The following is a 27,802-nucleotide window of genomic DNA, read 5'->3' as shown; positions in this document are numbered from 1 at the left end:
CCAGTTACGCTATAGCTTTAAGGAAGTAAAGTCGCGTCCACGTGACTTTTCCCAGGTAAAAAAAAACAAAAAAAACACCATTATCCAGAATTCTCGGTGCACTGTTACGAATCCGGTAACCACGTGACTTACCGTAACGCGGTTTGGCAAGGTCTAAGTCCAGTTTGCCCTGCTCAGGAGTTCACAGGGCTGATGGGAAACCCCGTTCGTGACCACCGGCAATCCACATAGGGTTGGCGTGGGGGACACAAACACCAATTTCAGGCTGGACGCCATGTGGGGAATACAGCTGTAGCGTCATGCTCACTGTCGTCATCTTGTTGCAGGAAGTAGTTTGTGAAGTCCATGGGTGGAAGTTACACGGGGCTTTTCTAGCAGTTATACAGTTTCAGCCCTGACCAGGTTTTTACCGAACCTTGTCGGGACAAGAGAGTAACCAGGGTGACTGCTCTCATTTATTTACAGTCAAACTACCAGTGCATTTAAAAATCCAACACAAACATTTTCTTATCCAAGCAATTGCATTCTGTTCTTTATTTTCACATTTGTTTTTTGATGATTGCAAAAACAAAATAAATACAATACTCTTCCTGCTGCTTTTGTCTCCATTCGTAAAATTAAACTGCAGTTCCCCATACTCACCACCAGGCGTCAGTGTATGACCGGTCTGTGGAGTGAGAGCGCTGTGTAGAACATGAAGAGAGAGACGGAATATCAAACATTAGTGACAAAAATTGATTTATGAACACAAATTGCTCTTGATGTGAATTATTGTATTGTTAAACAATAATTCAGCATGAAGCACACCATTCTGCTTTATGCAAAGAATCTGCTAAACTACATTAATAAAATGTCAACATTTAAAGTTGTCTCATTTTTCCACAAAGCGTTTTCATCTGGGGTTTAGACTAAACCTTCGGCATACAATTGACGCTCAGAGACCTTTCATTTTTCAATTAAATCCCACTATTTACTGAACCGTTGTTACCTCTACAATACTGTCTCAGAATACACATCGGAAGTCCACTGTGAGCACTGTAAACACATCCTAAAAGTTGTAATCATACTCAAAGTGTCGCTTTGATTTGTATTTATACGTTTAATTTACATAAAATTCTTAAGGATGTCTGTTATTTATTCAGATGTTTTCTAAAAGTTGAATGTCTTTCGTCATTCACCACAGATATACATACTTATGAAAATTGTAGACCGTTTGTAGACTGGTACACGGTTTTTACACTCAGAATTCACATGTCAATATAGTAGACCTACTATCATGGACATATAGTGATACTATACTAACATTCCGTGGATTGTACAGGTGGATCCCGTTTTCATCACGCAGACTGAATAATGCAATCGCGCTCTAAAAACTACGGTACCTATGAGCCTCAGCGGCCGTTGCTATGGTCACAACAGTGCGTGGTGCGAATCAGAGCCACTTGGAACAAACCAAAACTCCCTGTAACCATATTCAACAACAAAGTTCATCACTTTATCTCAATTAAAACTAGTGTATGGTGTATTCAATTCCCCCCTCTTTCCATCCAGTGCAGTAGATTATTTAGGAATTTACACAGAAACCACACCGTTTTGACCTCACATAAAGACAGAGCAGACCCGTGCAGATACTTTTGGTGCTCAAAGTTAAAAAGGCCACATGGATCATTTTACAACACCATACACCAACATAATTTACAGCATAACCTGATAATTATAGCAACCCATACTCACCAGAATCCTACAACAAACCACATCATACTATACTGTTGATCATCACCTAAAACAACCAGAGAATTATTGCCTACAATTTAACTATTTATTTAACCTAACTATTTACTAGCACCACTTTTAAACTTTTGTTGCACAACTGATGCACTATTTGAAGGGGATGCTTTTGTGTTAACTCTAATACTCAGGTAAGTGATTGGCAAAGGACAAAAAAAGCAGGAGAATATACAGAGCCACATGCTTGCTCCATAGCCAAAGTGCTGATCCAGAATCTATCCTCATTATTTATTTATAGTGCTATAATTATATATATATATATATATATATATATAATATATATAATATATACATATACATATATATAAGTAATCAATATCAAAATAATGTATTTATGTTTACATTCAGTTTGTTTGGCTATTTGTGTGACCATCCCCTTTGCTTGAGGCAGAAGAAAAATTAAATGTTTAAGTGGAACTACACTTATCTGCGTCTACAGCACCAATGCAAGGGTGTAGAATTTGGTAGGGGACAGTAAGTCTCTATTGTCAACAGTTAAAAAAACGAAAGGGCTACAGAATACAAGTATCTTGACATTTGGCTTGATGACAAATTTACATTTAAATGTCAGGAACCTTGTTGGCAAACTACAACAAACGATTGGCTTTTTCCTTTGAAAGAGAAGGATTGTTGAAACAATTTTCGTACCTGCTTAGGACTACAAGGATGCAATCTACAGACATGTTGCTCCCTCCACACTTAGGCACTTAGATTCTGTTTACCATTCAGCCTTGAGGGTTATTACTGGTGATAGCTGCAACACTCACCATTTTATCCTCTATAAGCTTGATTGGTCGTCCCTCGTCGAGAAACACAATAAGCACTTATGTCTGTATCTATAAAGTCCTGGTTGCCATCATACATAACAAATATGTTGCACTGGAACCTTGGTTCGCTTTTAACTTGCTCCTGGTTCTCCAGGTACCTCATTCTAGGACTAACCTTTGGAGGGACTGCTTTTAATAGCAGTGTAATAGAATCATGGTCTAAAAGTGAACACTCTCATACCTCTTAGACACTTTAGGAATGTACTTAATAATCATCCAAAACCTGCCTGTGAGTGTTTTAACTGATTTTTTTGGGGAATTCTATGTTTGTATGTCCCATGTTAACTATCTAACTGATTTTGTTTGTTACTCTTGTAAATTTGTATGTTGCAATCTCAACAGCAGTGTAAATAAGGGTCACCCTGAATGATTTCTAAGTGAATCTTATATAAAATTTAAAAAAAAATTACATTATGAATGCACAGTATAAGAAAAGTTCTATTAAGAACTCAATCATGCCCTGTTTTAATAACATGGGCTTCGGTATTACACTACAATACATATACAATACATAAAATGAGTGGATTGGCTAAGAAGTCTAACCCTAACTCATCAAACCCCATCAGAACTAAATGTGGGCCCTTCCGCCAACGGGTCTGTACACCCAGTTAAGTCGGCGCCATCACGTGAGCTTCACTAAATTCGTAGCTAGCAAGCAAATGCTACTTTAACGTAAAATTATACATTCTCTAACACGGTGGACAGAAATACAATTCGCCCATGACAAAAGAAAGTAACTATAATATAAACAGAAACTAGAGACTTTGCACTGGAATCTCACCTGTTCGCCCATCGTGGAACTCGGCCTCCGTTTTGATGTTAGCACCTTCCACCCTTTTAGCACGGCAGTGTTGATAGCGGCTAACGCTGGTTGTACGAATGAAAAGTACAAATAAACACAATCGTGCATGCGCACATCGTCTTGTAGCTAAAATACAGTAACATAACGTGCACAAAGTCCCGCTGCAAACCCCCATCTGCGTAAATGGCGTTCATACTTTCAGGTGCACAGGTGTCCTTCCAAAACGTGATGCGTGAAAAAAAATGATTAGTGTCCACGTGACCGCACACAGCCTGTTAAAGCTATAGCCCCCTTCCTCTAAAGCTGCCATTATCTAGATCAAACACTGATAACCTGTAAATACACTTTATATCCGTGGAAATAGCAAATAGCAGTTGATTTCGAACAGGGGCATAATCAGGCATGATATTTTTTTATAGGCAATATCTGATTCACATCTGATATGTATTTAGAATCTATTTTGAAACTATACTTAACTATAGACATGATTTACCAATATAAAAATGAATAAATGATCTCTTGCAATTATCCTAATTACTCCGTGACACCTGCTCTGTGTTGTAAAGACAACTGGTCCTTTTTTACTAGTTTAAATATCTTTAAAATGGCAAAACAACCAATAAAAGGCAGATTTCCACTTGCCAGAAAGTAATTGCAGCACCTACCTTGTGACTGGAAGATTGTTTCTGCCTCAATGTTTCTTGATTTCACCGTTGATGGTTATAGGCAGATTATAGCCCACTCAGCCCAAATTTATGGCTGACTGTACATTATTTTATAAAGAACACAAACAAAACTTTGTCTATCATGATATGTAGCTTCTTAAATGTTTTCTGTTTTAATCTGCTTCATCAAAACACCAACCCCCTTCTTGGTTTTATCAGTTGCAATTTGTTTTTATGTTGAGGTGATGTCATGTAAGAGTATGTATGCATCGCAAAATAGATGTGAACTGAAAAAAATAAATAATAAAATAAATCAAAGAATTCCGTTGTCATGGTTAATCAGTGTTTGTCTTTATTTTAATATACAAAAAGATGGATGTATTCTCATCTAGTTTATAATTCTAAGCATTTCAACTCACAGATAAAGTTACCATTCGTACTGTTTTAGTGAAACCAACCAACATATACCAAACACACACACACGCGCACACACACACACGCACACACACACACACAGTTCACATAAACAGGGAAGGTCACACAGTTCAGTCCAACATCCATTCACACAAGAAATGAACAATATGTTGACTGTAAATCAAAAAAAAGGCTTTGCTTTCACAGGATTCACACATGAAAAGGAAGAAACCCTTTACATTTGTCAAGTAAATATATACACGATAATTGATACTTTGCTCTTTTTTTTCTTTTGTGGTTTTTTTTTTTTTTTTTTTTTTGAAGATGAGACTGACTCCATGTTAGTGTTACTAACGAAGTACTGCATGAGGTAACTGGTTTTTCTGTTCAGAAGAGCTGGGTGTAAGACAGCATTTGGAGATTACCACTGATCACAGCAGCATTTTCCTACACGATCGTTGTTTTTCTGGCACAATACGTGAAAGCACCTGGCTCACGTTCAGCTCACACACAAAAAAAAATTAAACCCGCAGCATTTTTTTTTTCCTATCAGGACACTTTGACACGTGTCCTCATTAAAACATGATCCAGATGTGGTGAGATGAACGTCATTGATCCGCAGAAAAAAACTGCTAAGTCACAGCTGAGTTTAGAGTTTAATGACTTGAACTATGAGATTCAAATATTGCTGTATAATAAATATTGCTGGACCCTTGGACCACAGGCATGCCACTGTTTACATTAGTCCTAGTGGGGCTGCATTATCAAAGTCAATCAATCATGTGGTTATAGACACGTCAATGATTTCCAAACACTAAAAACATTGTTCTGTATTGATTGATGTTTTTTGTTCCACGTGTTCTTTACCAAAACTGCACAGGAGCAAGCGTTACAGACCACGGTCAAAAAAAATCACCATCTTTCCACAGCACTAATCAAAGCACAACAGACGAGCCTGTGTGTTGTCCAACGTGGCTAAACTATCACTGAACAGGTCTGAACATCACATCAGCGGGTTAATATTGAGGTAATACTGTTCAAACTGGCATTACAAACAAGTGGACAATCACAGAAGCCACCTGCCCCAAACCATTAGGATTTTTTCTCTTTTTTTCTTTTTCTTTTTTTTTTTTTGGGATGATACTAAGATTTCTGATGCAAGTGCTACCTACACAGCTTCTGATCCAGAGAACTGATACCATTATTCATAGAAATCAGTAACAGAACCACCATTTTATTATATATATCTATATATCTATATATATATATATATATATATCACAGGGCTAGTTTCAAATATGTAGAGGTGGAACTGAGAAATCCCTTTCTGTTTCTGTGAAATGAGAACTATAATGCCCTGATTTTTTTTTTTTTTCTTTTTTAATAAAACAGATCAGTGTTCTGCAACTGTGTGTGCACGTCTATTTACAAGAATCTGCCTCTCTTCTTTTAGGTTTGTACAGCATTAACACCAGGACAACTGGTCAGGCTCTATTTAAAAAAAGAAAAAAAAAGAAAAAAGAAAAAAAAAATCTCCACAGACGAAGAGGCCCAACCGGCAATAAAATATCTCAACTACTAAAACACAATAAAATACATAACACAACTTGATATACATGTAGAAAAAGCCTGAGGTACTTGTCAGAATATCTGAGGTCAGTCTGGAGGAGTAAGCAGCTGAGGGCTTACCCAGTCAAAAAACACAAAAACAGATTATTAGCCTCACATAATATCATGGATAGTTATCACATGTTAGCGTTATATTAACAAAGAATACATGTACATCTACAAATCCTTGAGTATCCTGGAATAGTCACAGCAGCATAACGGACATTCAATGTATGGTATTCATGTTATGGTACAACTATGGCATTGCATTTGAGACAAAGGCAACCATTTGAGCTCTCCTTGCATGACGTACAGTGACTGAGGTATCTGGGGGACTGGTGTCCGGCTGAGTCAACTGAACAAACACCCATGAAAATTAAAAACAGACATGTTGCTTACTCAAGTATGGCCCTCGCAAGGATAAAGCCCAAATACCTGTCCATGATTCTTACTTTAAAAACACTCTCTAGCCATCTCATATCATTTTATCTTCAATTCTTGCGCGCACACACACACACACACACACACACACACACACACACACACACACACACAAACACACAAACACACAAACCCACACACCCACACACCCACACACCCACACACCCACACACCCACACACCCACACACACACACACACACACACACACACACACAGACAGTTAAAATCAAGAATGTGTAACATTGCAACTCCAGACAGCATCCGTCAATGCCCCTGGCACTGGCAAAGGAGTAACTCTGAATTTTTACAATTAAAAAACAAAACAAAAAGAATCCAGGAATATGTCCATGATAGCTAGCTGGATAGCTTGGCTCTCAAATTAGAGAAAATATTTCAAAGAAGCCTACTGGATACCTGAGAGGTAGTTCCCCGGGGGACAAGACGCTTGTCCCAAATCTTCAAAAAGTTCAACATGTCCAATACAACTGTTCAGCTTCCGTTTTCGCTCCCTCCCTTACGATAAAACAGCTGTGCTCCAATGTTTTTGATCTTTCTTTTTTTTTCCATTCTGAGGCATTCATGAGTTTAAAATAAGGAAGGACACTCGAGAAAAAAAGAAAAACAATTGAGAAGCTTCGACCCCTGAGGAAGATGAATATATTTTTCTAACAGTCTCAAAACGGTTCTTCCGAGGTGTGCAGCACGTCGTCCGAGGTTTGGAGCAAAGATTCATTTCATTTGGCCGCAGACGATCATGACCAAGACAGGAAAACGAAAACTCATGAGGTAATAAAAAAATCAGACTAATGCAAACGAAATACATGAGGTAATGACAACATTTAAGATTTGACACATGGGTGTTATCAGATGTGCCCATCGCATAGCTTATTACTACTTCAAAACTACAGCAGATGGATGTGTTAGTAAGATCTGATTTTAAACACTGAAAACATTGAAAGAGGGAAAAAAAAAAATACCAGTATTGGGATAAAATAGCAGCTGCATTCAAGTTGCTAGTTGTTTTCTTATGTTTTTAAATATTCACGGAGATCCGCTGAGTTTGGGTTTGAAAAATAAAAAGTCAGGAGCTCAGGCGAAAGGATGGTGTCACCCATTCAGGTGCTGGAGTCTTTGGGAGGTAGGTCCTCGTTGGTGAGAGACGTCACAATGGAGACGGGGCTGTCTGAGGTAGTGCTGCTGATCAACCTGGCGATTTGGCCGATGCGCTCCTCCACGCAGCCGGCCGACAATCGTGCCTCGGCGTCGTGGTCCCAGCATTCCTCGATGGTCTCGCTCATCTGGCTCAAACCCTGTCGTCACAAAGCAGAAACCATAGGAGAGTGAGTTTGTGGTTGTATGTTCTTATCTTATTAAAAGACGGTTCGTTTTGTGCACATGTTGTCTGAAGGTTGACTCCCTCACCTTCTCAGAGTTTCAGAAACAATAAAAACATAACTGATTCATGCAACTATGACCTCGCACGACTGCGCTGTAGAAAAAAGGTTGAATGGCATCCTGGTATTGCTGTTGAAGCTGCAGGAGCCTATTCTTCAACTGTTACTCACAGGATGTTTGAGCCAGCACTCTTTGATGGCTGGACGCATCTTCTTGTGCACGACCACATCCTGCAGATCCTCCAGGGAGGGATGCTGGCCTATTTCATCCTCGAACGGCAGCATGTACTCGCCAACTGTACCTGAGGACGGGGCAGTAAGGCCACAGGATGGAAAGCATTACACAAAAGATCAAGTGCAGTAAATAGTTGCAGCATTTGGATTTTGCAAAAATCACAACTAGTTCTGTATTTAAACAGTAACTTTACCCACATTAGACCTTTGACCTGGATCAGATGGCTTTCCCCAGACAAAAACAAAAACTAATCCTTTGTTTATTAGGCCAGCCTGGAGCACAGTGACCTTATCACCTGTGAGTGAAGCCGCATTCCTGCACCATTTGACTCACCGTCGGTCTCTGAGCAGCGGGACACCAGCTCCCACAGCACCAAGCCCATGGCATACATGTCTATCCTCAAGAAGGAGTCTCGCTGGAAGTTGATGGCTCCCTCCAGCACCTCTGGAGCCATGTAACGCCTCGTACCCACCTGGTAGGACAATGGATTTGAGTCTTGGTGAGTGTATTTTCTAAAAAGTTTTTTTTTTTTTTTTTTTTTTTTTTTTTTTTTTTTTTTAAAAAATACCTTTTAAATCCCAAGATCGCTGGTTTTGCCCATTTTGTAAAAAACTTGCTACCTTAAAACCCCTGGACATTTAAAATCATGTAACCACATGCAGATTAAAGCAATGTGAAACAATGTTTAAGTATCCGATTTGATGCAGTCTCCAAACTTATCCTGTTACTCAGTTTTGAATTCTTTTCATGATGAATCATTAACCACTACAACAGGAAACAGACTCCTACTTACTGTAGAAACACTCACACACTCATGTGTTTTGAATCACACTGTTTTTTTAAGCTATCTGACACATCTGACCAGACAAACATTACAGAAATATTTCACTCCTTTTAAGTCAGTATGTAATAGAGATCCTGTAAATTGAAAAAAGCTGTATGGAGTCCTTGTGAATGTATCAGCAGAAACAAAGGGACATGTTACTTGGACATGTATCAGAGTAAGTAGAAGTTATTTCATACCTGGCCATGAGTGTCTCCGGGAGGTTTTCCTGGTTCAAATCGTACAGCGAGCCCAAAGTCTCCAATAACTGCAGTTAAATCATCTCGAAGCATCACATTCTTACTCTTGAAGTCCCTGGGAAAATAATTTTAGAAGTCATTACAATCCTGTAATTAGAGTTGTTAAGTCACACAAATTAGTCAATGAATTTTCCAGGGTAAAACTACTAAATCTATCTCTATTTATTTCAGGTTAGATTGGAGAAAAAAAAAAAAAAAAAAAAGGTAGTCTGGTTTTCAGATTTCAGACAGTTAATGTTTCTCCTACCTGTGTGCAATAGTGGGTTTTGGCCCCTCTCCCTTGTAGCTGGGAATGTCCTCATGGAGGTAGGCCAAGCCGCGGGACATGGTCTCTGCTATGTGACACAGCTCACTCCAGGTCACAGTGTTACCCTTCAGGTGGTCTGTCAGTGAACCCTGCACGCACACACACAAACACAAACACAGTTAGTCAAGCACGACCCTGAGAAGTGTTGTTTGATGCACAAAGGAGCAGGAAACGATTACTTTGGTGCTACGTTAGCTGGGTAATGTACTCTGGAAGATTTACCGGAGGTGTTAAAATTTATACAATATACTGTAGTTTAAAACATCATTCCAAGTATTGACGAAAATGGAAACATTTAACCAAACAGAGAAGACACAAGCATGTTTGTGACCAGAGGCAGACAAAAAAAAAACCCCTTAGGAGGGGCTCTTGATGATGTGTTTGTCTTCCCAAGAGAGATGTTGCCAACACAGTGTTTCCCATACACAGACTCTACTTGGGCGGCTGCCCAGGTAGATGAAGACCTGCCCAGGTGGAAAAAAAAAAAAAAAACCCACTTGCTTTCACCTTGGGTAAATCTCACGTTAGAACATCTTATTTCACTCTTTTCAAACTTACTAATATATTGCCACACGCCTGTTTCTGTTACGTGCACTGCAGTGAGTGAATGGGGACTAAAGGCTTATTTGTGTGCAGCAGCCTAGACAGCTTTGCCTAGTCTACATGTGAGGCATTTAGGGAACATCGGGAAATTGTATCGTCCACTCATAGTCTGCGTGTGAGGTGTTTAGAGGACATCTGTAAACCATTTATAACCTGGGTTACATTCAGTGTTATTAGTGCTATTTTTAATACTAGTAGAGTTTGACATAAATGCCTGTATTATTTTTACACTACATCTCCTTAAAGCATGCTGGGAACTGCAAACCTACGATAAGCAATAAAATCCTGTCTTTAATAAAAGCTGTGAGGGTCTTTTGTTGAGGTAAATAAAAGGCCTCTGCCTTTATTGGAAAGCAGTTCTGGTCAACATTGAAGCCCTATAACCTCTCCATGAATCTGCTATATGTGGGTATATAAGGGTGTGTAAGAGTAGATGTGCCCTCACCCTCTCATGAAACTCTGTGATGAGCCACAGCTCCGTCTCCAGGTTGCTTCCGTGCTTTTCTGCAGCGATGTAACGCAAGATGTTTTCGTGTCGCATCCCCGGAGTTATGAAAATGTCCCGCTCATTTTGCCATGACTGCTTATCCTACACAAACCAGAGAGGTATGATTAGGTCTCCATGACTCATACAAGCGATTCTGAAAATAACGGCGTCCTGTCTTATATGTTACACAAAGCTGGTAGCCTCAGTTTGTGCCTCTTAAATAAAACATTAAAATCAAGTGACTGTGCTAATCATCCTTTTTAATCAAAAATATATACTACTAATAATAATAATAATCTATGAAGAAACACAGAAGTTACGTTATAAGTTATAAAGTATTTCCGGAACCCTCAAAGACTCTTAACCATCTAGATGAAAAACATTCTGCCTGAATATCAAAAAGGTTTTTAACCCATTTCCCATGTTGTACCTCTTTTTCCAAACAAAGATGAAATTGGAAAAGAAATGATAGAATTTAGAAAGAATATATGATGCGAATCAAAAAAAAAAAATCATTATTTTATTATTTATTATTTCATATTTTCATACAAAACAATACTTTTACTTGTTCTGCAGGAAACAATAAGAACATATGTTGGAGATTAGAAAATATATTCGCAACATGAGAAACAGGTTGAATTTATTTCTTTTTTTATTTATTTATTTATTTTAAATCGTGCAACATACGGATCCAGATGGTTAGAAGAGTCTTAAAGGATTGTGGGAAAAGCTTCAGAGCAGCAGTAACTGTTATCTATCAACTTTCTGGGTTTTTCAAAGAGCAAAGGATTTATGTTTTTCTTCAAACTGTGATTCAAATATGATGTGAATACATGACAGGCACAAACTGAGGCTACAAAAACAATATTTGAGATAAAAAATAATAATAAAAAAATTACATATATGCCATGAATTACTATTGCTGTCGTACCTGAACAGGGAAGATCTTTACAGCAACATACTCGCTCATCAGTTGGGCCTTCCAAACACAACCAAAGCGCCCCCTGGCTTTGATTTCCAGCAGCTGCAGAGGTTTCAGACCCACCAAGGGGGATGGAGGAGTAGGTCCTGGATCCTAAATAACAGACAAGGAAAACATCTCATTCTTCTGCCAAATCCAACTCACACGATGTGACACCGAGACATCTCTTCCTTCTAAAATATTACGTGAATATTAAAAAGAAGGAGTTCGGTAACTAGCATGAACAAAGGCAGCCGACGTGGTTGATGAGCAGAGAGGAAATTCCCAACTCGCATGCAGTGAAAGACTGATCTCACAGACTGCCCCTTCAGGGTTGAGTATGGCCGGTCTCACCTCGCTAAGGTCTACATGGCCATAGGGAGGCTTGCGGTGACGGTACATCCACAAGGCCAGGACAAGGGCCAGGGACAGCACACAGAGAGGCAGCAGCGAGTACACCAGCACGTTGAGCAGAGACGGCACTCGGGGTGGAGGCCGAATTTTCACTGTCAAGGAGGAACAGAATAATTACAGCGTGTCAGCTTTACAGTGTAGGTTATTAGCGGCATCACAGATGTCCCTCACAGACTGACAATTGATTTTTAAAAAAAAAAAAAGAGCAAGGTAACATTTTATCGAGACTGTCTGACCTTGATGCTCGACTGACAAATGACTAGAATCTATAGAAATACAGCAAACAGGCGAGTGACAGTCTTTTAAAATCCTTTTTTTTTTTTTGTGATTTTCTAGTCAGCTGAAAGTAAGTGCAGGACTGTGCAGATAAAGAGACTGAATGCTTCAATATCAAACACATAAAACTCAAATAACCTTGTGTTATTGTTTCAGTTGCAAAATACTCAAGAGTTCTGTTTTCTTTACACATAAAGCCGACAGGGGATAATTTTGAAACATTTAAAGGAAAGAAATTCAATGTCTGTGTAAAATAGGGCTGCCCCCTAACAGTCGACCAAACGTTAGTCCATGAGAAGAGTCTTAATTGACCAAGTTTTGATCATTTGATCGCATGAAAAAAAAAAAAAATCCAACTCCACAGAAACTGCGGACTCTCAGTCAGTCATGGACAAACATCTTTTATCAGATAGATTGCAGTTATTAAATTGTAACATAACTGAACATCTTGGGTCGGCCTAACCTGGGCGTATTTAGTGATAAAAGCATCAGCGTTTTAGAGACGTAGCACAATGCACACCACAACCCACCTGTGTGGGGTGATTTCGAGAGGCTGAAGGACGACCCCAAGAGGTCGACACGCAAACTCTGCAGGCAAACATTCGCCTACCATTCAGCAGCCTCAGACAGGGCTTAGCATTTGAAGCACACGTAACCTAAAATTAGCCACTTAGCACTGCCACTCGCTCTAATGTTGCTGCTTGTTCCGACACATTGAGAATCATTACCTCTTTTGCAGGCGTTCTTAACAGGCAGCTGGCTTTGTGCGTGTGCTTGAAAAATTTAAGTTTTCTGTAATGTAGCACAGTGTTATACTCAAACCATTTTCTGATGCACGCCCTAAAATATAAATTTAAACAATTAAATTGATATCACAAACATATGATGAATAGTTGAATAATGGCTTGAACTTAAGACTGGGAAAATCTTTGGTCAGGGGCAGCCCTAGACTAAAACTTTATTGTATTTTTTTTTTTTTACTACTGGATGCAAGGCTAAGCTCTGCTCCCACTAATCAGAGGGGAAAAGCAAAGACCCATTTTTGTGCTTGCACTATATGTAGGATGCGTTTGCTGCTCACCTCGGTTGCCACTGCCAATCATGTCAGGAAGGTGGGTGAATCGTTCATTGCAGTAGTTGCCCTCGCAGCAGCAGAAGAAGACCTGAGGGTTTTCCTCCATGGAGACACACTCTTGCCTAAAAACAGCAGATGACACACTCTACATTATTGCTCTGATAACCAAACGCAGCAACAAGACACACGCCAAACTGTTTTAATAATTAACAATAGAACCAAAATACCATGGCAGTAAAACCAACACAGCTTTTCGGGACCTGGACTTTAAATCGAGGGACCAAGTAGGTGAGCGTCTCACGGCTCTGTTTCTGTTGTACATAAACTATTTAATGGCAAAGTAATATTTGTCCTGTTTATTCTCTTCAACCTTTTCCCTCCTTGGGGTTGGTTCCTGGCAATGTTTGCGCAATGTATGAACCAGCAAAGACTTCATTTTGTAGGGTACTGAGCGATCAAAATCTTTTCATTGAGATTACCTCATTACTCTTATCAAGTCAGCAAATGTTCCAAATTCAGTGGAAGCAGAGGATCTCTAACACTACATGAACATAACTGCAGCTCTCTGCTCTTTAATTCCACAATTAATCTTTGTGACATTGTCTCTTAACTTAGTCAGAACTGCCCACCTGTTCATCGCCTGCCATTATTTTACAAAGCTTTTCTCTCAGACTAAACTGACCAGGAGCAAATTCACCTTCCCAGGTCCCATTATATTCCCTCTGTGTAATTACAGCCAACAGCACTTCAGGCCAGAGCAATTTCCCCGGAAACCGTCAACACATTTGCAGCTGCGTCCAAACCTACAATTTGCATGCGTCCTATTTCCTATTCTAGCAAAGCTTTTAAAAAAAAAAAAAAAAAAAAAAAACTGCTTTTGATTTAATGTAGCCACATGCTGATCGACACCAAACAACCACTGAGTCACTAGAAACAGCCGTCATTTAGCTGCTATTCAACAACTCCGGTCTTGACCCTGAAATACTCAGACACTGCGGGTCAATCTCACAAATACTTTTATGATTTAACACTAGAAAAAGTATTGCAGAAAAATAAAAGACATTTTATACACAGCTATGTCATCTAAGATCTATTATTGCAGCTTGTGTTCATGAGCCACCAGAGTTCTCCATCTTGTTCGAAATGCTGTGGCTTGAATATTAAAAAACGAGATAGTTTGATTGTGCCACATAACTCTGCACAGGCTGCTGATAAAGGCTAGCTTAAAATTCTCCTCCTGACTTACAAAATCCTGAGTGGCCTGGTGGTGCCGCCGTATCTAGCTGCCATCATCGTGCTGTGGACACTGAGCTGCAGACTACCTGGTTATTTCCAGAGAGAATAAATGGGAGCAGTCCTGGTTGCCCGAGCATTTTCCCCAAAATAAACCCCCACTTGCGGAAACCACTTCCTCCGTCTGCTTTTATATCAAGATGGGAAACTTAATTTTGAGATTACTTCCCTCCATCTTCAACCTGTTTGGCTGGCCTTAGTTTGTATTATATAACATATAAACTATTTACACGCCATATACTGTGTTGTGTATTTTGTGTGCGTATGCGCCTTCTAGTTTACATTTGGTTTTCTACATGAAATGAAACAATTCTTCAATTAATCGAGCGAGAGAAAATCAATAATCAATGCTATTTTTTTGCTATTTAATCAATAGTTATTTTGATGATCAACAATGTTTTCAGTCACTTTACAAGCAAAAATTGTAAGTATCGTCTTCTCAAATGTGTATATTTTCTGCTTTTCTCTTTTTTATATCGTTGTAAATTGAACATCTGCTGCAGGTTTGGAGCACTGATCTTAAAAAATAGCAACTGGATCTTTGACATGTTAGAGTTGAATTGATGATAAAATAATCATTAGTTGCAGGCCTATAGGATTCTATTCTTAGCTTTGTGTACAGTGTGTAAGTAGTGCCATTTATATTTACAGTATATATAATGTGTATTGAGACTAATGTTGAAGATAAAAGGACTGTAAATAAGCTTTTCAATCAATATGCAAATGGCCACGGTTAATCTGGTAATGTGCATATCCTGCATCTCTTTGTTTTTGTTAAGATGGGATGTTTTCAAGAGATGCATCTTCAGATTTTCCATATTAATAAATTTGGTGCTCCATTGGTTACACTTTTTAAGATGTCAGATATCTGCTGTTCCCAGAGCATGAGATGACATCTTTAAATTGCTTGTTTTGTCTGACCCCGAGGTGAAAATCTAAAGATATTCAAGTACAAAAGAGGAAAACAGCTAATCGTCACATTTGATATGCTTCAAATGGCAAATATTTGCCATTTTTCCAGTTGATGGGCTAATTGACAAATTGTTTCAGAGTTACATCTACTATTTCTGGCCCTGAGAAATACCCCAGGTCATAGGAATAAAGACGCACTGAACTACATGTGGGTGCAGAAGCTGTTGTACTCGCTGCCAGTCACTCTGGGTGTGAGCCAGATACCTAGAATATAAATGTAAAAACACGGTGGGGATGACCTCACTCAGTGACCCGACCTGTCATAGCAGTTGAAGTCGTCCAGCCAGCAGCCTTTCTTCACCAGCTTGATGGTCCCTGAGGAGTTGAGCCAGGAGGCATAACAGTGCAGTCGCTTGTCTTTCTCCCCCTCGCAGCGCTCGAAGCCGCTCTGGTTGGTCCTCTCCGTACGCCAGTTATCATTGTAGTACACACACTCCCGGGTCTCTGCTTCGCCCAGACTGTACCCTGAGATGGACAGAAGGCCTCAGTCAGCTCACAACGTAATGAATTGAACCTCAGAGGCGGAAACACAGACATATGGTGCAGGATCCGTTCAGTGGCACGAAGAAACATCTCTGTGCAGAGCCTCTATCATCACTCTGGCACACGGCCAAGTTTGGGAGCTCTCTGTAGTAAAAAGGGAGTTCCTCTGGGCTAAGAAATTGTTGCTGAATAGTAGCTCAGCATAATACCATTCACGAAAAAAATCTTTTCAGAGAGTAACAAGTGAAAAAGCGGAAAATGACAGGATTTAATTGGCAATAGAAGAACAATGATCTACCCTGCTGTGGTATAGAAACATCACACACACACACACGGACACACAGAGCATGCTACTTCTTATAGATAACACTCCTGCATCCTCCTGGAGTGTGACACATCTGGGAAGACAGATAAGACCTTCTTCTTTAAGGGGAAACCATGCCCAAATGTAACAATAGCTGTCAGTCTCCTGATATTGAATTCCTTATTTAAAAAAAAAGGTTTTATTATCCCTCTTAGTGGATTTAATGTTGGACACACTCATGGACCAAATCGGAGACATGTTTCTGATGAACATTAAAGCAGATAGCACAGACTGTACGTGTCATTCACAATATCTTATGGACATTCACTCCTAATCTTTGTTCACAGAAAAAAATAGTGCCTGTCTCTTTAAATCCCTGCCTATAGGAGGCTGCCCATCCCCCAGTGTTACCCCCACCAACCCATTACACACACACGCACGTAGGCACACACACACACACATCCACTTACACATCCATGCATTTAGCTGTCCAGCAGCATACAATGGACTTCATTATGGCAATATAGGGATGTATGCAATGACCAAACATCATGCTCATTATTAAGGAAGGAAGGTAGTAAGGACAAATAACACACACACACACACACACACAACAGTGATGCTCAATGCTCCATTGAGCGGAGATGGCATTTCTGATATCTGTGGTCACATGATCCGGGAGGACTTTTACTACAAGATCATTCCCCAACCCCCCCCCCCCCCGTCACTTACTGAGGCTTACACCACAACAACATGAATTCTGGAGAAGCAGCTTATACTATACACTCCCGAGTCCTAATCTATAAACCATAAAGGCATTAGCCACAGAGCTATTTGCCACACAAGAGACAGCTGTGCCTCAATGAAATTTTTATTACAGTTCGAGGAAAAACTAAAAAAACATTTCACTAGGGGGAAGGTGGACCTTATTGTTTTCAAAATAACCATTTTGTCACGTTAAACTAGGGCAGGTGTGTGTCTCCCATTTGAGTTGCAAAAAAAAAAAAAGAAAAAAAAAGAAAAAGACAAACAAAAGAAAAACAACCCTCATGCTCAATTTCACGTGGTACCAAGTCAGAGGCTTTGGAATCGGAGCTGTGTGTAACAGTAACCTGAATTCAGAGTAAAGACCTGTCTTCAGACGAACAGCTGATGTCTCTTCAAATCAAACTCCATTGATTAATTTATTGAAAAAAAACAAAAGAAGGAAGTGTGGCTCTTGTTCAGGCTGTAACCACAAAAAACAGAGTGCAGACCTGAGATGTAGCCTATAAGGTTTCAGGATGTTGATGCAGCTGCTGCCTTCTATTTCTGCCACTGTTAAGAAAGGCGAGGGGGGGACGCAACAGTTTTAAATTTGGATAATTTTTTTTTTTTTTTTTTTTTTACATTTCTCAGCATTAAAACATTTAATGACACTGGAATGTCTTTTTTTAAATGTAAAAAAAATAGCAGCTATTGCTTTAACGATTCTCAAGGGAAAATATATGTGTTTAAGCGACAAACAGAGAAAAGCCGATTATGGTGAAGAGAATCAAACCCCCACAGCTGAACGATAGCATCCACTGCCAACAAAGTTTAAACTACTATCAAACGTAAACTCGTTCGCGGGTCGAAATTTCAAACGGAGACAATTACACACACACATACAAAAATGTGTCCCCCTCGCGATGAACGAGTCGAAAAAAGACTGTTGCGATTTCTAAACCTACAATAGGAGCTTACCTGCGCATAAAGTTCCCAGAAGAAGTGAACAAGTCAGCCATGAAAAAGACATGTTCCGTTTTAAATAGAGGACAGAGATTTCCGCCGCTTTCCGTCGCGAACATTAAAACTCAGGTTGTCCAAAACATCAGTCCAGGATCAAAACGACCACAGGCCTTCGGTCCCTCCAGCAGTCTAACCACCACCACCACCACCACAACGCGTGTCAATAGCCGCGACGGTGCAACAATGTTGCGAGAAAAAATAGGAGCGATTAATTGACTGTCGGGCTCTTTAGTCCAATACTAGTGCAGCATTTCGCATCGGAAAGAGGATCCAAACACCGAATGAGAAGCCGCTGAACCACCCGAGACGAAAACCCAGCGCTCTTTTTAAGGTTATTCACTTGAATAGTAGCACCGCTGCGTCGGGAGGTCGGTCGGGGTTTACATGCATGTTACTGATCTGTGTCCAAAATGGCTTCTAAATGGGGAATGGGCTGCAAACAGGGAAACCCGGATGTGTAAACACAAAGAGGGGAATTCAGGCAGCCAGCGAGTGACCTTAACGCGACACCGTAGATACACGCCTGAATTGACTTTATTCCAGCCTCGTGTCGATAATTATCACATTATTTTAATCATATAACCCCCCCCCCCTCTCAACAAAAGGAATAGGAGGTGTTAGGGGGGGAGCTGTGTGTTTTCAGCGCTGGTGTTTGTCCCGGTTCCAGCTGATATAACACTTGCACTTTCTGTCGTCAGAGTTGGTGTTTTACAATCTAGTCTACTTTTTCGGTTCTTATCATTTAGTCAAAGGTTAAAATTATAGTTTTTGTCAGTTCCTATTGAATTTACCGGTTACACACAGAGAAGAGTACAGCATATTTGACTTTTTTAAAAAACAGTAGTGAAATAATGTGCAATATTTTAGTTGCGAAAGAACAGCTCCATAACCCAATACAAAGTCACATCCAGGCTACAAATACAGCCTGTATTTCCATTTTATTTAGGGTTCTCCAATACAGTGAGCCAGCGTTTACAAATTTAAATCTAAATGTATTAACTCGCACTATATGTTGGCAATATTGTAGTTTTGTCGATATGATAAATATCTTACAGCCTCTCAAGTAGTAGCCTGTGATAAATTCTTAGGTGTTTTTTCCCTATCTGAATTATCTTTTATGCATAAGTGGCAGTGCTAAAAATAGCTGACCTAATTTGGAGTAACGGGATACAATAAATGCTATTTAAAATGTATTCGTTCTAATTACTCATTTCACCACCGCGCAGAGTTAAATATAAAATAGATCCCACACACACAGCAAAAACCGTGGATCATAATTTTATTCTTGTTATAAAACAGGAAATGTATGACAATAAATCTTCCCTAATTTCCAAACATTCTATTCTTTTAATAGTCTATGGTATTTCTGTTGATAGTTTCCAGATAAACTATGACACTGCATAAAAAAAAAACAAAAAGAGAGACTGGTCAGCCAGTCTCCCAGTCAACAGACAGTCACCTGTACAAGTATTCCCCTAAAAGAGTTTAGGTTCAAGCTCTTTCCCTCTGGCTAATTGGGTATGTTTCTCTTTTGTGATCTCCTCTCTTAAAGAGTTTGTCACTTCATTAGAACAACTAATTCTAGGTCTGAAATAGAAATAGTTGCCCACAATAATAAAGTATCCTGGCACATAGTTGGCTTTGTTGCATTGAAGACACATTATTTCTGAAACTGAAGTCCTTTGTGTAAAATAATAAATCCCATCATCACAGAAAATCAACAGTGACATTGTTAAAATGCCATTAAGCCTCGCTCGCAGGTCCCTCTCTCTTTCTCATCTTTGACATCCAGACTAATGGCATGTTGGTGACACCCGGCCAATTCATGCAGCAAATGGCCGAGGAATAAGGTTAGCCATAGGTAATCGCTGTTAAACTAGTGCCATTGAGTGTAACTCAAGACAAAGCATTTCCTCATTAAGCTATCCTATATTGACCCTGTAACTCAATAGAGGCCATGAGCGAAACCTTGTAAAGATAGATGTTCTGTTGTCATGACAGTTGGAAGCGAAAGCACGGGTGCTCATTAAAGGTCCAACCATGGTGTGACATTCCTAGAAGAATGAGAGCACGGGGTGAAATGATGCAGTGGTACTTAAAAACATGAAAGCATGAGCTTGATGCTGTTGTAAATGCAACATATGCCTTCCTGTCCTCACTTCAACTGCACTGTACACAGCACCCGTACACAGTGCGTAAGAGCTGGCATGTGATAAGATTGTCAGACAAACTGAATTTAAGTGGATAAACTCCATATACAGATTTGTTAATCAATGAATGATTCAAAAGTTTTTGTTTCTGTTCATGAGTTTTCTTCTTATGTATCCAAAGCATTCATATGTTTTTATGTGTTTGTGTCTCTGCAGCTGAAAAGTCTCCATTGTGCTCCCTTTGAAAACCCTGAGGTGAGCGTCACGACTTCACAGTAAAATAGATAAATGACACTAGGTGGTAGCAGAGCTCCCTCGGGCAGGTGCCGATATACTGCTTCAACCTGTGCAATATATCTTTTTCACTCTCTATATATACAGTGTATGAATTTGATTCATACACTGAATATATAGAGAGGGTACACACTTTCTATTGTTCACTGCTGAATGCCAAACATTCATTTGTATGAGGGAATGTGTCTGTTAAAAGGTCTGCTTTTTGAGTCATTGTATGTTTTAATTTTGGGCATTTTGTTTAGTTGATTATTGGGCCGCACGTTTTTTTCCTCTTCTTTTCTTTAATATCAGAACATTTTAATTTCTCTCCTGGATGAATAAAATGTCCATCCATCCATCTGATAATATGTGCTCAGTGTTATCCAAGATGCTTTGTATAACTCAGTAATGAATCCATTAGTATGAGGAAAAGGTACAGCACTTAAAAGTTTTGTAGTTATGGCATATAATAGAAAGCAATTACCTGAATCACAGCCTGCAGCCATTTCTACAACGCAATGTGATGGTTAAGTTAGGAGTTTCACACTGAGTGAGCATAAAAGGGAGAAAAAATGGAAATTGAATATATTGTAGGATCACTACTTTATTTCAGCCTTTGAATAATTCAGTACAAAAATAAAACAACAAGCAATGTCAAACATTTTCTTCATCTTTTATTATTTTACAGCCCCACAGAGTCAGCATGACATTACTTGACAGTGTTTTTTTTTTTATTATTCCCTCAGCGGATGTTGGCATCCCTGCAGTCGTGCTGTTGGTGTGACAGTGAGCTGGTTTTTAAAAGTAGTTTGCCACCCTGCGAACAGACTGGATGTTGGGGTTCTCTGCCTGCCACTCGATGTGGGTGGTGTAGTTTCCTCTCTCCACAATGTACATGCGGCCACGGTAGTTAGGCTCCTCATACAGCACCCAGCTGTTTGGAAAAATACAGAAAAACAATGATGTTTACATGCGCAACATCCAGTGTAAGACAGGGGATAAATAAAGTCAAAGCAAGGCAGATTTATGTATATAGCAGAATGTGTACATGAGGTAATTTCAAAGTGTGTCTAAACACATACAAGGCTAATTTTGTGACATACTCTGACAGTATTCTACCTCTCTTGGCTTATGTACATCTAAAATAGATGTTTATGGTTTAAAAGGCAGGTTTAATGACAAAAAACAATTATGAAACAACACATTTTCTCACTTACCTTTTTATGGTATGGAGTCACAGATAGTTTTGAGTCACCTCTGAGATTTTTTAAAAGAAACCTTCTCTTTTAAAAAAACAATATTTTGGGGGATGGTATATGTATACACATATATATGTGTTTGTATATATATGTATAGAGAGAGAGAGAGAGAGAGAGCAAGAGAGAGAGAGAGACTGGTATGCTGTTCATAGTCAGCACCTTAAACCCTTTGGCCACCAGGGCAGCCCAGCTTTGACCCTAACACAGTGAAGATGAATGAAATTTTGTTTGTAGCACTAAAATCATTGAAAAAATAACATGTAAAAACAGTTACAACAGTTTCCCAGTTACGGTCTTTTTTCTCTTTATCTCGCCTTCAGTTATTAGGAGAGGTCTTTGTATAAGCCGCTCTTGCACAAGCTTTTGTTTACTTTACATTCATGTATATCTGAGTATATGTAGGTGGAAGTGTGTTTGTATATGGTGAATATCTGTGTACATATCATATCTATTATAATAATTGTATTTTTCGAATGTGCAAACAAAAGATGTTCAAAGACATAGTCTCCATTAAAACTGCTGGCAGTGTGTTTAGTGACATGTCCAGGACACTTTTTCTTGAAACTGAATTAATAAATTAATTCAGTTTTTCTTTGGTGGGTTTTCAGATGGTGACCATGAAATCATCCCGATTTGAGTATGGCATCTCCTGCCTGCTTTCTGCTCCTATGTAATAAAGGCAAAACTTACTTAATAATATTTTTTCGATGCTTTGAGCACCACAGACAAAATTAATTTGTCCTCACAGCAGGATATGCCATATATTAAGCTCTCCGCATGGTTAAATACCAAAAGAGGCATGTGAGAAAATATGCCTTTTGTGATTAGAGTGACCTTTAACAGTTCAGATAGGGTCACACAAAGTGATAAAGTTCACTAAAGTGCATCCATGAGTGAGGTATAATGAACCAAAAATATTCTATATGATGTTGTGTGCCTCTGTTTTGTGTCTTGTGTAGTTAAATCAAACACTTGATGCAGGGACACATACGCTCCGTCTCCGTAGACCTTGATGGAGTTGATACAGTTCTTTGTCAGGCCTCGGGCTTGCAGGAATGGACAGTCATCGCACAGCTCCACACACTGGCCAGCGAAGTTGTCTCCCTCGAACAGCTCCATCCTGTAGTGCTCTCCATGCTGCGGAGGATAATGACATGCCAGCTCGCTGAGTCATAGCAACAGTGTTAGGCTTCACCTCACTGCAAAGAACCAAGGCCTTCTCTTTGATGTGACAGGGACTGTATTGTGCGCGCGAACACTTGCACCTATAGAAATCTAAAGGTTGAATGTACATGCGGATGACGATATGTATAGCCCACGGTGTGTCTGTGTGGCTTTTCTTTCAGCTGATGCTGTAAATACATAATGTTAGAAGCAGTAAGTCGCTGATATGCGTCAGTGCTGCGAGACTAATTCATGCCCCCTTCTAAAATCAAGAAATCAAAATGATACTGACTTTGATTTATCTAAAAAAGAAGATGAGGCCACACAAATGCCAGTCTGCCATTCTTTTTTTTTTTTTTTTAACCAACCAAATATTTGTCTGACTCTGGGGTCTCACATACACACACCCTTACCATCCTGATTGGCTTGCAGGAGCCCATGTGATCATTATGGGCATTCCAGCGCTGGAATTCAGGGTACTCTCCATGCTCCAGAATGTACTGTTGGCCCTTGAAGTCTGGGTGGTCAAAGCAGATGAAGGCCCCGCTCTCCACACGGACAGAGTTGACCCTGTTCATGAAGCCTCGGTCCTGAAAGTTGTCGCAGTCGCTGCAGATCTCCAGCTTCCTCCCAGTGAAACATTTTCCCTCATAGAACACGATCTGTTTTTTTTTTTTTTGCCACAACAGTGAAGATTAAGATTTTTCTTTTTCTCCTAACAGATACTTGCTGTAAAAAAAAGGGTTATTTCTGACTTACACTGAGCAACAGATAATCAGAAAGATATGTTGAAAAACACAGTTAGGTGTAATATCTGAGGTTTGAACAGTCATCTACATCACTGTCTTTTGGTGATTGACTTTTTTGTTTTGTGAAGCACACTGCATAGGTTTTGGAAAACCCCCTCTGTGGATGCATCCTTGCTGTGATACTCACCTTTCCTGAGTACTGAGACATTTTTCCACTGTTAGCTGTTCCAAACTAGTCACACAGTATAAGAGTGGAAAAATTTTGGACACCCAGATATATATGGGCGACAGAGAGCATGGCGGTATCGCGAGGCCGCTGCAACAAAAGCACAACAATGGGGGGTTTAGACATTTTGCCACATGGACAGTTTCCCTTACATGTACCAGTGCTGATATTGGACTTTGGCTCTAGACGGCGAAACAATAGAGTGAGAGAGATTTTGCTTTGATTGGGCTTTGAGGGTGATGGTGCACTGAGTCAAAGCTGCAGAGTAATATTTGGGTTGGTTCCAGACGAACGGAGACAAGGAGCAAAACAAACACAGGGAGGGAAAGTGTAAATAAAATGTGAAAATGTGAAAAAAAAAAGAAAGGAAAAGAGGTGCGGTCACATAGTGGATTTCGATCTACTTATCCGCGGGTTTTAATGGCAGCAGGGTGAGCATGTCATACTCACTCACAAAGCAGATTTCCCTCCGGCTTTTCTTTTTGGATGCCTCTCTGTTGTTGTTGTTGCTGCTGTTGTTTTTTCTCTGCTGCTGATCCAGAGAGGATCCCTGGATCCTGGAAATCTGAGAGGAGACTCTCAGTTACAACATCACACGGCAGCAGATTTAAGGTGAAGCAGGTGAAGCAGGATACAAAAAACAAACAAAACTATTGTCATATACAGTAGCAGAGATAAAACACACATTTGAAAAGATGGAAGTGGAGTTTCACAGATTAGTGAGTGTGGGGTTTTGTCTTTTTAACAGACTATTAGCAGGAATAACACCTGAAGAGGTCAAGAGTCTGTGCAGGAGATTTAAAATAGGATTTAAAATTTTAGATTAAAGATTCTTAATTTTGTTTTTATTTTTTAAAAAAAGAAAAGAAATAACACATATTTTTCAATCAGCCACTCAACTTCTGTTTTATTCTCTTTCATTGGATTACATTAAATGCTACTTCAAGTCAATTCAGACTCTCTGCTTTGTATTCATTGAGTCTTTTCATGTTGGGTGCCAATGTTGTTTAACCACCATTAAGCCAAAGGTATTATACCTCATATGGGTCTGACATAATCCACCTAAAGCAAACATACTGTACCTTTGACTAATATCCCCCTTTCCTATTAAGGTACAAATCCCACTTGTATAAATCTTTATTTGAGTCTTTGACAAATGCATACATTAATATTTACAAAAGTCTCATGAATTATGTACAGTAGTTGACTAAGGGCGGACAGCTCTTGCATAATGCAGGAATCTGAACATTGGGAAACTCTAACCCCTGAACACAGTGTACCCAAGGTGAGTGTGGTGCTAAGCATATAGACCTAACAGAGATACACTACTTAATGGGACGTTGCCATGACAGGACAAAGTATGAACAGGTATAAAAAGAGAGAAAGTCGATGAATATGTCTCAGTCATTGGCAGTAACCAAGACAGACAAATCAGTCAGGTATGTGCACGTAGAACGACAGGTTTTCGCTCTTGTTATGTCTGTTTAAGCTTTTATGTGCTGTTTGTTTTTTAAGTATGTGTAATAACAATCAATATAAAATCAATATGTGCTAGAAATTTCAATATGTTTGCTATCAAATGTCACTATCACTATCACAAGCTCTGAATTTGTTTCAAATATTTAAAATCAGTTCCTTAAAACTATATTATGTCTGACACTAAAAAACTCATGCACAATAACAGGAGCACTCAAAGGTACAGTACATGTTGTATTATCAAGTCTGTGCTTTATCTCTCCAAGGCTGCATTATTGAACAGAACAATGAAGCTGTTGGTCTTGGCTTTAACCATCGCCCTGCTGTTTACAGCTGGTGAGTCTGTCACTGATTCTCCACTGAATAAACACAACCTCTGCTGGGAGATCTGCTTTCTCTGTCGCTGCACAGGAGCACAATCACAGCAGACCTGTCACTGACTCAAAGGCAGGTCTTCACACTTCTCATCTGAGAAGTGAAAGTAATTGTGATGGTCCGAGCGCAGTGTCATCCTACATGTCTCTCTCCTCTTCCTTTAACATCTAAGTCGACTAAATGACACCAGAATAACTTGCAAATTTACCGGTCACATTTTGACAGATTCGAATGACAATCACTGAGGCCAGAGAAAAAGCAATGACTGGAATATTTTCTTGCTTTTTTTTACTACCAGGTGAAGCCCTGAACTGCCACCGCTGTGTCTCCAAAAAGGCCGGAGGCACCTGTGAGCTCAGTGTGGAGACATGTAAACCAGGGAAGGATGGCTGCGCTGCTGCCAGGTTCCTCAGAGAACCATGTAAGTTTATCATAATACTCAAGCTGTTCTATCATTAACAAATGGACTCAAGACTATGTACATACACTATAGTTAAACATAAAATATTATCTTTGCTGTGAATTCTAGTTATACTTGTATCAAGAAAAAGTTGACAGTAACTTCCTTAACATTGCTTAAACAGTATCAGGCAAGGTAAGCAGAAAGTCAACTGAATGTGAAATGTTTGTGAATTGTATAAATATGTGAGAATTACATTGTTTCTAGCACAGTGAAGTGCTTCTTACATAATAAAAAGGCACATTTTTTTAGTTAAACCTTTTCCTTTCTTTACTTTCTAGATGGCCAGTACCAGAAATGCATGGCTTTGTCAGACTGCAGGATGCTGAAGATGAATGCCTACATCAACATAAAGTGTTGTAGCGATGACATGTGCAACACCTTTTAACATTCAATATAAAAGTCAAAGAACATTACAATCTGTTGGAGTACGTGTACGTCCGTGCAAGGAATTCATCCCCCAGTGACTTCTGCAGGCTGCGAGCTGCTGTAGGCAGCTCCCTGGTGTGAGCGCATGTACAAATTCAAAGAAGTTACATTTAAAAAATGAAATAAACACTGTAAACATCTTATCCTGGCAAGTTTGAAAAACAGCAGGTGCCTGTGTTCATTCTTGCGTTTGAAAATCTTTGACTTTTCCCGTTTCTTTTTAACTGCCACATCAAGTCAATGACTAAATCTGCCTGCCGTGATCATAAAAAATAGCAGGAGTCAGAGGCTTCATGTTCAGGGGTTACCAAATCTTATTCTTACTCTAATTTCCGGCAGGTTGGTTTATTGTCAGGGTCATTTCTCAGGTCTTCACTGAACAATCATTCAATGAGCTTCCGAAATTTCTAATTAGTATAGGAGCAAGAATACATCACTGATTATCTTTTTACAGGATGGACCCTCTCAGCCACTCCGATAATCTATCAGTCAACTGTTCCTGTTGCTCAATCATTAAAAAACATAAACAGGCAGCATTTAGTTACAGTACAAAGGGCTGGAACAAACTTCCAGAAGATATAGGACTCAAGATTTTTAAGTCTCAGGGTCAAGTGGAAGTAGTCGAAATCTCTACGATATCAAGCTTGAGTGTTTCTGTTCAAATACCAGAGGGAGTCGGAGGACTACTCTGGAGTTTTGACATTTTGGGTTCAATCCTCAGGCTCTGCAGTGAATATTGAAGTCCAACACTCAAAGCAAATATTCACAGGCTCTGGGAAAGAAGGGTCAGTTGTCAGGCCAAAGAGCTCATGGTGTTAAAGTTCTCCTTGGAAGATTTGTGGATGAGTCTGAACCTCGAGTGGCTCAGTATATATACTTATAGTGCATGCCTCTCTCTGCTGTTTGAACAGAGACACTTGAGCTCTAGTTCTTAGAGATTTTGACTCTTTTCATTGGATTTTAAAAGTTAATGAATCTCATTGCTGCCAAACAGTACTCAAACTCCCTCAGCTATCTCACCAGCACAACTTTCTC

At 39.5% G+C, this 27,802-nt stretch overlaps 3 protein-coding genes across 4 annotated transcripts; 1 reads left to right on the top strand and 2 right to left on the bottom strand.

The window, feature by feature from the left end:
* Positions 1 to 6,765: 6,765 nt before the first annotated feature.
* Positions 6,766 to 18,579, bottom strand: LOC111231005 (activin receptor type-2B-like). 2 transcript variants are annotated; one of them, XM_022757936.1, is made up of 11 exons: positions 18,159 to 18,579; positions 15,904 to 16,111; positions 13,388 to 13,503; positions 11,971 to 12,122; positions 11,587 to 11,730; positions 10,614 to 10,757; positions 9,506 to 9,654; positions 9,199 to 9,313; positions 8,509 to 8,647; positions 8,112 to 8,242; positions 6,766 to 7,856 (listed from the first exon to the last, which is right to left on the bottom strand). In XM_022757936.1, the coding sequence occupies exons 1-11, from the start codon at positions 18,208 to 18,210 to the stop codon at positions 7,662 to 7,664; spliced, it is 1,545 nt and encodes a 514-aa protein (XP_022613657.1). In that variant the 5' UTR covers positions 18,211 to 18,579; the 3' UTR covers positions 6,766 to 7,661. The 2 variants fall into 2 exon arrangements, with proteins under 2 accessions (XP_022613657.1, XP_022613658.1); XM_022757937.1 differs by lacking the exon at positions 18,159 to 18,579 and having other exon boundaries at positions 15,891 to 15,923.
* A 2,823-nt stretch (positions 18,580 to 21,402) lies between these two features.
* Positions 21,403 to 24,621, bottom strand: LOC111231182 (gamma-crystallin N-A-like). The gene is made up of 5 exons (XM_022758210.1): positions 24,478 to 24,621; positions 23,989 to 24,117; positions 23,466 to 23,714; positions 22,880 to 23,025; positions 21,403 to 21,563 (listed from the first exon to the last, which is right to left on the bottom strand). The coding sequence occupies exons 2-5, from the start codon at positions 24,007 to 24,009 to the stop codon at positions 21,428 to 21,430; spliced, it is 552 nt and encodes a 183-aa protein (XP_022613931.1). The 5' UTR covers positions 24,010 to 24,117; positions 24,478 to 24,621; the 3' UTR covers positions 21,403 to 21,427.
* Positions 24,622 to 25,378: 757 nt separating this feature from the next.
* Positions 25,379 to 26,931, top strand: LOC111231089 (CD59 glycoprotein-like). The gene is made up of 4 exons (XM_022758073.1): positions 25,379 to 25,466; positions 25,770 to 25,839; positions 26,177 to 26,299; positions 26,620 to 26,931. The coding sequence occupies exons 2-4, from the start codon at positions 25,791 to 25,793 to the stop codon at positions 26,724 to 26,726; spliced, it is 279 nt and encodes a 92-aa protein (XP_022613794.1). The 5' UTR covers positions 25,379 to 25,466; positions 25,770 to 25,790; the 3' UTR covers positions 26,727 to 26,931.
* The last annotated feature ends 871 nt before the right edge of the window (positions 26,932 to 27,802 follow it).

The sequence above is a fragment of the Seriola dumerili genome, unplaced genomic scaffold (genome assembly GCF_002260705.1).
Source record: "Seriola dumerili isolate Sdu_G_001 unplaced genomic scaffold, Sdu_1.0 BDQW01000291.1, whole genome shotgun sequence".
Lineage (NCBI taxonomy): Eukaryota > Metazoa > Chordata > Actinopteri > Carangiformes > Carangidae > Seriola > Seriola dumerili.
Note: the sequence above shows the minus strand (reverse complement) of the source record. Positions and strands in the feature narration are given on the sequence as shown.

What these genes read in the sequence shown, in the direction of transcription:
- LOC111231005 (XM_022757936.1), bottom strand. Translation starts at nt 18,210, where the DNA reads ATGTCTTTTTCATGGCTGACTTGTTCACTTCTTCTGGGAACTTTATGC. An exon ending in AAACCCACTATTGCACACAG is followed by an intron (nt 9,314 to 9,505) that starts GTAGGAGAAACA and finishes TTATTTTCCCAG; the next exon opens with GGACTTCAAGAGTAAGAATG. An exon ending in AGTGCTGGCTCAAACATCCT is followed by an intron (nt 7,857 to 8,111) that starts GTGAGTAACAGT and finishes TTGTGACGACAG; the next exon opens with GGTTTGAGCCAGATGAGCGA.
- LOC111231182 (XM_022758210.1), bottom strand. Translation starts at nt 24,009, where the DNA reads ATGTCTCAGTACTCAGGAAAG. An exon ending in TGTCTCAGTACTCAGGAAAG is followed by an intron (nt 23,715 to 23,988) that starts GTGAGTATCACA and finishes AAAAAAAAACAG; the next exon opens with ATCGTGTTCTATGAGGGAAA. An exon ending in AAGGTCTACGGAGACGGAGC is followed by an intron (nt 21,564 to 22,879) that starts GTATGTGTCCCT and finishes TTTTCCAAACAG; the next exon opens with CTGGGTGCTGTATGAGGAGC.
- LOC111231089 (XM_022758073.1), top strand. Translation starts at nt 25,791, where the DNA reads ATGAAGCTGTTGGTCTTGGCTTTAACCATCGCCCTGCTGTTTACAGCT. An exon ending in CGCCCTGCTGTTTACAGCTG is followed by an intron (nt 25,840 to 26,176) that starts GTGAGTCTGTCA and finishes TTTTACTACCAG; the next exon opens with GTGAAGCCCTGAACTGCCAC. An exon ending in CAGGTTCCTCAGAGAACCAT is followed by an intron (nt 26,300 to 26,619) that starts GTAAGTTTATCA and finishes TTTACTTTCTAG; the next exon opens with ATGGCCAGTACCAGAAATGC.